This window comes from Tachypleus tridentatus, chromosome 13 (assembly GCF_004210375.1).
Source record: "Tachypleus tridentatus isolate NWPU-2018 chromosome 13, ASM421037v1, whole genome shotgun sequence".
Taxonomy (NCBI): Eukaryota; Metazoa; Arthropoda; class Merostomata; order Xiphosura; family Limulidae; genus Tachypleus; species Tachypleus tridentatus.
This window is the reverse complement of record NC_134837.1, coordinates 275290110-275300797: the sequence shown is the minus strand read 5'-3', so window position 1 is coordinate 275300797 and position 10688 is coordinate 275290110. Positions and strand designations below refer to the sequence as shown.

General features: G+C 33.2%; 1 protein-coding gene across 1 annotated transcript; it reads right to left on the bottom strand.

The window, feature by feature from the left end:
- Positions 1–1180: 1180 nt before the first annotated feature.
- On the bottom strand, positions 1181–2735 carry LOC143238557 (uncharacterized). The gene has a single exon (XM_076478902.1). It carries the CDS (start codon positions 2479–2481, stop codon positions 1384–1386), a length of 1098 nt encoding a protein of 365 aa, XP_076335017.1. The 5' UTR covers positions 2482–2735; the 3' UTR covers positions 1181–1383.
- Positions 2736–10688: the final 7953 nt, after the last annotated feature.

Below are 10688 nucleotides of genomic sequence, written 5' to 3'. Positions count from 1 at the left end.
AACACTGAATAATTCTAAATTACACACCAAAGATAGATCTATATACCTTAATCCTGTCTTTTATGATTCAACAACTTTTGAACATTTATCACATTCACTGGTAGTTACTGTTTGTTCTAAAATATATATGTAAAAATGGCTGGTTTGGGTTGAGAACTTTTTTGTGTAGAGGAGCAAACAATGTTTCGACCTTCTTTGGTCATCGTCAGGTTCACAAAGAAAGAAAAAGGTAACTGACTGATAGCTGACCACATGTTTGAAGGGGGTTTTGTGTAACTGAGTGTAGGAATGTAGAGGGCATGCTTAGATGTTTGATTATATTTATTAATTTAGGTACAAAGGTGTTCCTTTGTATTGGTTAATTTTTGGCTTGAGTTGTTGTTTCTTTAATTTTGCATTTGTTTATGCTTGTTTCTGTATTTAGTATTTGGGTGTTTTCTATGGTTATGTCATGTTTATTTGATTTGCAGTGTTTGAAAACGTATGAAGGTGACGTTTTGTGTTCTTTGAATCCAGTTTCCATTTTTCTACTTGTTTTTCCCATATAGAAGTCTTGAAAGTTATTCAAAAACCAGGCACATTGTATTTTATAAATAATGTGGGTGTGATGTTTGTCAGTGTAGTTTTTACACAGGATAGACCTCTGTTTTGTGCCTAGTTTTTGAATAACTTCCATGACTTCTATGTTGGAGAAACAAGTAGAAAAATGCAAACCAGATTCAAAGAACACAACATGTCAGTTACCTTTTTCTTTCTTTGCGAACCTGACGATGACCGAAGAAGATTGAAACATTGTTCGCTCCTCTACATAAAAAATTTTCTCAACCCAAACCAGACATTTTTACATATATACTTTTCTCTACAAGTGGGTTTTCTCATTATCACTGACTGTTTGTTCTAAATTCCTCACAATACTATATACAACAAAATGGTATGGTTTCTCCAAAGTGTGTAATTTCTAAAGTATTTCTAATCTCTTATTTGTTCCAAATTGAATTCAGTTGAATGCAAAGCTGTAAATCATGTCTCCAATATGTATTCCGTTATGATATTTCAATACAATATTTTTTACAAACTCTATATTACATATTAGACAAAGATTAAGATTTCAGTATGTATTTGTTTATGTTTTTTTTAAGTTAAGAGTTATTTTATAATAGTTCTCCACAAAACTCACAATTGTAATATTTCTATCTGGTACATATACTTTCAAAATACTTGAAGAAACTGCTTTATCTGAATTTTTTTCAATAATTTGTACAACAGTAAGGTTTCTCCCCATTTTATATTTTCACATGTTTTTAATTTTCTGTTTGTTCCATACAGTCTTTCACATATTGTACACTGTAATGTTTCACCTCAGTGTATATTTTGATGGTGTTTTTAGTAACTCTTTGTTCCAAATTGTTTTCCACACACTGTACAACTGTAAGGTTTCTCCCCAGTGTGTATTCTTTGATGGTGATTTAAGTAACTATTTGCATGAAATTGTTTTACACACACTGTACAACAGTAAGGTTTCTCTCCAGTGTGTAATCTTTCATGTATTTTTAAATGACTTTTTGTTCTAAACTGTTTTCCACACACAGTACAACTGTAAGGTTTCTTCCCAGTGTGTATTCTTTGATGTTGTTTTAAGTTACTATTTCTATCAAACTGTTTTTCACACACTGTACAACTGTAAGGTTTCTCTCCAGTGTGTAATCTTTCATGTATATTTAAATCACCATTTGTTATAAATTGTTTTCCACATACTGTACAACTGTAGGGTTTCTCCCCAGTGTGTATTCTTTCATGTATATTTAAATCACCATTTGTTATAAATTGTTTTCCACATACTGTACAACTGTAGGGTTTCTCCCCAGTGTGTATTCTTTCATGTATATTTAAATCACCATTTGTTATAAATTGTTTTCCACATACTGTACAACTGTAAGGTTTCTCCCCAGTGTGTATTCTTTGATGTTGCTTTAAGTGACTGTTTTTTCCAAACTGTTTTCCACAATTTGTACAACTGTAAGGTTTCTCCCCAGTGTGTATTCTTTCATGCATTTTTAATTCACTGTTTGTTCCAAACTGTTTTCCACACACTGTACAACTGTAGGGTTTCTCCCCATTGTGTATTCTATCATGTATTTTTAAACGACTTTTTGTTCTAAACTGTTTTCCACACACTGTACAATTGTAAGGTTTTCCCCCAATGTGTATCCTCTGATGTTGTTTTAAGTTAATATTTCTTTTAAACTGTTTTCCACAAAGTTCACAATGATATGCTTTCTCTCCAGAAAATGTCTTCTTTTGTGGTGTTAGGTTATCATCACATTGATGTACATTAGATGGTTTTAAGTTATATCCACTTGACTTTCTTTCTCTGCTAATATTGTTGTTTGAGAATTTTAAGTCTTCTGTAAAGTGATTTTCTTGTTTTATTACACAACCAGTAAACTGACTTCCAATATAGTTGTCCACACTGGTCTTCATATCTAAAGTAGATATGCATGATGTTAAAAATTAGATAATAATAAATAAATCACACATTATATAATTTGATGAACATCTACGTATATTTTAATGTTGAAACATGATCAACACAAATATCAATATTAAAAAGATCAAAGATATAACTAAATTTTACAACTTAATAAAAAAAATGTTTCTATCTATCTATATCAGAATAACAATGAATACATGTTGGTAATGCACCACATTCAAGAGACATTTTAAGTTAATAAAATATAAAACTGCCTGTACAAACATAACAGTAGTGTGTAACATTAACCAGTGCCTTTCTGAATTAACTGTCAGTGTTTTCTAACTTCAGGTGGTAATTATCATGATATAATGATTTGTCTAGTTTAACATGTTAAGTAACACCAATACTTTATCATTCTTCTTTAAAAGTACTGTATGTGTAAAATGAATATTTATAAATGCCAAGATTTAAACTAAATATTTATCTACAGATAATATTTATCAACGTTAGATATCAGACTCTTGTTTCATTACTCACTTAAGTATGTCAAATTAAATGACTGGAGATTTGGCATTATTAAAGTCTCAGGTTCTATAGGTGTCATTCAGGATAACTACATTTACAGAAATAAATAATAGCAGTACATTCTTTGAAGAGGAAGAAATATAAATACAACCAAACTGGTCATTTTGAAGACGGCTTTTATTTATGTTTTGAAAAGTGTTGTCATTTTATCAAGTTACATAACAATTTCCAAGTGGAAGTAACAAAAGACTTACCAAAGAGAGATTAATACACTTCATATTAATCTCATTAGATTCAATAAATCTTAAAAGATCAACAAGAGTTCCAGTACTTTCTTACTTACACTCAGTCCATATACTCCATGTATTTCAAGACATTTCTGAACTGGTAGATCATGTCACTACACTCTATCAATAGTATGGTGCCACCTATACTGCTATTCCTGCTTAATTTAACTTTCTTGATTGGCATTGTATTTTATCAATTGTTTTAATTTTTGGAATTTGATTTCAATTGTTTCCATAGTCTTGCATTTGAAATGTTTTTGGTTCCCAATTTTTGCATGTTATTCGTATGAATTTCAGGTTTAGATTGTCAGAAACTATAACACAAATGGAAGGAGTTCCTAGGATGCTGATTTGAGATTATCTGTTGAGGAAGTATGGGCCTTAATTTGCTGGCAGACAGAATCCTATGTTTGGCCAACAATTTCTTCTTTTCAACATGAGCACATTTCTGACCAAGAATACCATCAGGTTTAACAAACTTTACTCTCTTTTTATGTAACTTTTTTGGTTAGTCACATTTTACAGGAGATTTTACTTTCCATTCCTGGGTGAGTTAGTTCATCAACTTGTTAGGCTGGCATAGTTTAACTTATCTACACAAAATTTCTTTTCATCAAATTCATTGCATAACCATGTCCTTGGCTGATTATCTTTGTCATCTATTGGAGGAGATCATTCAGGATGGAAATTGGACTTTTCCCAACATCTTTATCACTAATTATTCTCACAATCTGCCTATCTTGCACTGGTGATATTCATCTTCCTCCCATAGCTATTATAAACACATCTGTCCACCTTTGACTGGGGTAATTTTTATCAATTCCTTTCTTTCATTTTTTTTTTTTTTTAGTGACTAGTTTTAAGCACAGTCACAGGCTGACAAAGATTGAGATAGCTTTTTGTGAGGAAGGTAAGTACATATTGGAAATACATTTTGATAGCTTTTGTGAGGAAGGTAAGTACATATTGGAAATACATTTTGATAGCTTTTTGTGAGGAAGGTAAGTGCATATTGGAAATACATTTTGATAGCTTTTTGTGAGGAAGGTACGTACATATTGGAAATACATTTTGATAGCTTTTTGTGAGGAAGGTAAGTACATATTGGAAATACATTTTGATAGCTTTTTGTGAGGAAGGTAAGTACATATTGGAAATACATTTTGATAGCTTTTTTGAGGGAAGGTAAGTACATATTGGAAACACAATTTGATAGCTTTTGTGAGGAAGGTAAGTACATATTGGAAATACATTTTGAGTATAAGAAAAAATTATTTAACCCTTTCATCATGAATAGATCAAAGTGCAAGTCATAGCTTTTAGACATTTATATTCAAAATTTGGTATCAGAATATAATTAAGGAAATGAAGTGTAGTATTATATAACTTTTAAGATGTTAATTTCATAAGGAAATTTTAAAACAAGTATCCTCAATCTTCCCTTGAATGAGAGCTGCAACATTTTTTCTCCCTCCACTCTCTTTCTGAGAGGTACAAAATTTATTGCAAATTATTCCTCACAGTATAAACATTACTAAGGAAAAGTCTACCTTTAAGAGTCTTCAATGTTCTTTGTTTATAAATTTACAAACCTTTTTCACATATTGCAAATAAGTTCTTCTGTATTTTGTACTGCATCTTACAATAAGTTTTGTAGTTTGAACATCAGTATCTACATATTTAACCAAAATCCTATGCCCTTTACTGGATGGTATTGGCAACAAAATTCCATGAACAAATTTCCCATTTGGGTATTCGAGATTTATAATTCTCCTACACTAAAAATGTATTTCTGATCGGTACTTACCTCCTGTCACAATATTAACTATTCCCATTTGGTGCTGTCCTCTAACTGCAAACGTTTTTATTAATGCATGCCATAAGTCTTATGTTCCCCAATGTTGGAAATAAAAGAGTCCAACACATTTCTCATGTAAATGATTATGTGTCACTTGTTAACCAACAGAAGTATGACATGTACCCCCAAGATGGTTGATATGGGTACTAAACTTTTATTAAAATAAAGTAGAGAACAATGTTTCAACTTTTCTAGGTCATCTTCAGGTTAACAAAGAGTTTGCAACTGACAGTTGCCAGGAATGTCTTCAGGACTAGAGCATAAATGGGTACGGGATTGTAGGAGGCATTGCAGCATATGTTAGGTTATTAATTAGCATAGATATTGGTTTAATTTCAGTTTGAGCTGTTGTATAAGTAGAGCTTCTTTGATTTTGTGTCTGTTTATGTTTGTCTCCCTACTTAATATTTGGGTGCTTTCTATGGTTATGTTGTGTTCATTTTATTTGCAGTATTCAAAAACATGTGAAGGTGTTCTTTGAATCTGGTTTCCATTTTTATATGTATTTCATAAATAATGTTGGTGTTTTATATGTCAGTGTAATTTTTACGTAGTATGGACTTTAGTTTTGTACCTGGTTTTTAATAAATGTGGTGTCTAGTGGAATGTTGTGATTTGTTATAAGTTTTTTTTCCAAATGTTGGTTATTGTTTCACTGGTATCAGGAATATATGTTATGCAGCACTGTAGTTTGTTGTTTCATGAGACTTATTGTTATTTGCTGTTTTTATTGTTGTTGACCTAGGATGTGTGTGTGTACGTTTTCAACAGATTTTGGAAGAAATGTATAGTTCAGTGTGGGTGATTTTTCTGTGGACTTCTGTTTTGAATTGTGTATCAGTTCTTGTGATGTTGAGGTTTAGAAATGCTACTTGATTAATTTTCTCATGTTCACAGGTGAACTTAATGTTGGGATGTATGGAGTTAACACAGTTGAAACAACTTTATATGCAAAAACGGCTCGTTTGGGTTGAGAAAATATTTTACATAGAAGAGCGAACAACGTTTCGACCTTCTTCGGTCATCGTCAGGTTCACAAAGAAAGAGCTAACTGACCGGAAACTGACCACATGTTTAAAAGGCGTTGTGTAACTGAGTGTCGGAATGTAGAGGGCGGTGTTAGATGTTTGAATATATAATTTTATTATATTAATATAGGTATGAAGGCGTTCCTTTATATTGGTTTATTTTGGGTTTAAGTTGTTGTATAAGTAAGGCTTCTTTAATTTTGCATTTGTTTATGTTTGTTTCTTTATTTAGTATTTGAGTGTTTTCTATGGTTATGTTGTGTTTATTTGACTTGCAGTGTTCGAAAACGTGTGAAGGTGACTTTTTATGTTCTTTGAATCTGGTTTTCATTTTTCTACTTGTTTCTCCAATATAGAAGTCGTGGCAGTTATCACATTGTATTTTATAAATAATATTGGTGTGGTGTTTGTTAGTGTAGGTTTTACATAATTTTGTGTCTGGTTTTTGAATAAATTTGGTATTAACTGGAATGTCATATTTTGTTACTTGTTTTTGCCAAATGTTGGTTATTTTTCTGCTAATGTCGGGAATATATGGTATACAGCAGTATATGGTTTCGTGATTTTTTGATTCGTGAGATGTATTTACTTTTCTTGGTTGATTTTGCTTTCTGACTAGATATGTACGTATAATGTTTTCTACGGTTTGTGAAGGAAACTTATTGATGTTGATGAAGTATTGTTTTATTTTGTCTAATTCAGCGTTAATTTTATCAGGTGAGCATAGTTTTATAGCTGTGTTTATTTGGTTTCTTAGTATGTTGAGTTTTTGTTTTGTTTCATGTGCTGAGTCCCAAGGAATGTATAGTCCAGTATGGGTGATTTTTCGGTGGATTTCTGTTTTAAATTGTGTGTCGGTTCTTGTAATTTTGAGGTTAAGAAATGATATTTGATTGCTTTCTTCCTGTTCACATGTGAAGTTAATGTTGGGATGTATAGAGTTAATGTGATTGAAAAAATTAAGTATGTGTTCTGTAGATTTGAATCCCGCAACCGTGTCATCTACATATCTGTACCAGTATAGTGGTGGATGTAATGCTGTGTTAATTGCTTGTGTTTCAACTTGTGTCATAAAAATATTGGCTAGAACTGGTGATACTGGGTTGCCCATGCTTAGGCCATTTGTTTGTATATAGTTTTGGTTGTTGAACATGAAGTTTGTCTTTATCGTGGTGAATTCTATGAGGGTTGCTAACTGGTTACTGGGAATTTCTATGGTTGGGTTAGGGTCTCGGATATAGAGTTCTAAGGCTATCTTGCAGGCTTCAGTGGTTGGAACTTCTGTAAAGAGGAATATAACATCGAAACTGGCCATTAAGGCTTTATGATTAAGTTGATTTAGATTACACTTGAAATTAAAAGAGTCTTTGATGAATGAGCTGGCTGATGTTACATATTTGGAGAATGCCCATGCTATGTATTTACCAAGATTGTAATTAAACGATTCATATGTGGACATTATTGGTCGTAATGGACAATCTGGTTTATGAGGTTTGGGAATGCCATATATTTGCGGTGTGCATGAGTCGGTTTTACGTAGGTAGGAATAAAGTGTTTGTGAAATTCTGTTGGCTTTTCTCATTTGTAGTAGCAATTTGTTCAGTTGCGTCTCGTGTGTCTTTGTTGGATTTGTGTGTATTGGTTTAAATTTGTTCGTGTCTGATAGGATGTTATTCATTTTTTGGATGTGTTCATTCGTGTTCATTATGACTATAGCGTTACCTTTATCTGCTTTTAGAATTTTTATGTTTTTGTCTTGTTTTAGGTTTTTAATGGAATTAATGTCTCTTTTTGTAAGGTTGAAACAACTAAGAGTGTGTTCTGTAGATGTGAATTCATCAATTGTATCACAAGAACACACATATATTTTTACTTCAAGTAGGTTTCCCACCATCACAAATTACTACGGAGGAGTGTGACATACTCGTGATGCATGTTGCTCTCTCTACACTCCTCTACCTTACTCTCACTTCAAAGTTTAGCAGAAGGAGTGAGCATCAGCAGTAGTGAAGAGAAAGAGTGGGAAGTATGAGTGGTGATAAGTACCCATCAGAAATATATTTTCAGTGTAGGAAAATTATATCTTTCAATATGGCACTAACCTGCCCTCACAATATATGCTATTTTTCACTTTTGTGTATGATTCAAGAAAAACAAGGGCAGAAAACATAAGGTGTAATGTGGCTAGGATGCATCAGATCATACATGGCAAGTATGCAACATCCAATATATCCTCTACTGGGAACAGACATCTTGCAATGGTAGAATGAGAACACCCAATCAAAGGTGGTGAACTGCAGATGATGGCTGAATTCTAAGTGTTACAAAAGTGTATATGGTGTACTAGTTCACACTCATCCAAATCCTCCTTCATGGGAAACTGATATCCCTTGAAAGAAGAACAAGGACCCATTCTGTAAGTGCAAATTAAGCATGGATGCAGCTAGTATAAAGGAAAGTGAGAATTGGTTCACTCAATTCATAACTTCTTCTGTAGGGAAGCCAATATCCTATGAGGGAAGGACACGGGCATCAAATTTGTACATACAACACTGAGAGAGGCCATGTTTTGTTTTATCTTACACTAGCAGAACACCACCAGCCTACTCTCAACTGAACTGTTATAGCCATCTATGTTGAACTCATCACCCCAGTGGTTTGGTATTAGAAAATGGCAAGAACTTCCATACTCCAATTAAAGGGAGGAAATAATGAGATGAGGAGTCCAGAGGATCGTCATGATTGGAGACAGTGCAACGGATGACCATAAAAAAATTTTGGAAAAGCAGACCCTATCAAGTTTTTCACTCAAGGCATGATATGAATGGGAAGCTACCCCTGTCTTCTTTACCCATATCATCCATGGTTTATACAGTCTGGAACAGACGTATTTATGAAGCAAATATTGCATGATTATTCGCCTACAAGTGATCTTGTGGAATATCTCTTCCGTATCATGACTGTGTGAAGTAATAGACAAGAGCACACAAACAATATGGTGTACAGTTTGTATTTAATACTTACCACAGAGTAGTATTGAAAAGGTGAATGTGAAGCAAGAAGCCCTGTAACAAATGAAAGCATTAAGAAAATCTTACCCACTGTCTATGCTGCAACAAAATGTGACATGAAGCCACAGGCAGTAGGCAGTACCCCAAGGATACAGAACTTGCTATGCAATAGAAATAATAGGAGATGAATATTAGTACAGTGAACATGACCAAAGCCAGAATCTCATTTGAGATTGACTTAGAGAAGAACAAGGGGAAAAGGTGAAGAGGCCAATAGGAAGTGAGGAAAAATGGAAGATAGGAAGGCAAGATGAGTAATGAACCAACAGATGAAACAATAAACTGAAGTGATTGATTTAGTGTTTTATGGCACAAAGCAGCGAGGTTATCTGCGCCAGACATTCGGTAAAAATGTAAAAAAAAATAAAAAAAAAAAATGTAGTAATAGACATAAATGGAAATGAAGGTAAAACAAAAAAGTATAAAACTAATGTTGACACCTAGTCTACAATGTTAAGATAGAAGGCAGAGTATAAGAAGTTGTAAGGTATTTACTCTAGCAAAAAAGGTGATGATCATAACCCGCCAGGAAGACTAACAGGTAAGTTCAAGAACCACCGTCAGTCACCTGAAGGTGGTCTTTCCAGTTCTGGTTCCGGGTTATGTGTCATAGCAACCAGTATCAAATGTAAAAGAACAGAAGTTTTAAAAGTTACATACCAAAATTGTAACAATGAGTAGCCAAATGTCCAGTAAAAAGATAAAGTCAAGTAAATGGAGTAAAATTTCTAAAAGTAAATGAAGGTAAAAACAAAACAGCAATTAAAACAGAAAATGGTGTAACAAGCAATGGTGACATCCAGTCAACAAAGTTGTAAAGGACTACCTGTAACAGAATGGTAATGATCATAACCCGCTAGGAAGACTAACAGGTAAGTATAAAAACCACCGTCAGTCACCTGAAGTTGGTCTTTCCAGTCCTGGTTCCGGGTTATGAGTCAATATGGCCAGTACTAAAAAGTAAAGTAGTAAAAGTGTGAAATGATATGCAGCAAAAGTATAATAACAACTCGCCAGGACGACTAACGAGTAGTTCAAACGGATAGTTCAAACAGTAGCGTTAGTCACCTGAAGTTGGCCTTTCCAGTCCTGGTGTCGAGTTATTTAATGTTCTGGCCATTGTCCAATGTCAAATTGAATGAGAGAGATTAAAACTGTAAAAAAGGAACCACAATTAAAAAGGTGTAATGAATAAATATGCAACACTTAAATGAGATTAAAAAGATTAATTGCCATTAAAAAATTAAAAACATTATCAAGGTGGACAGAGTCACCATCACCAATAACTCTGTCCAATGTTACAGACTGACCCTGGGAAAAAATATGTTTAAAATATTGCCGTCGTTTAGAATTGTAACGATGGCAAGAAAGTAAAACGTGGCTGATAATGATTTGAGTGTTACACAAACTACACATTGGTGCATCAGTTCCAGATAAAAGAAAATG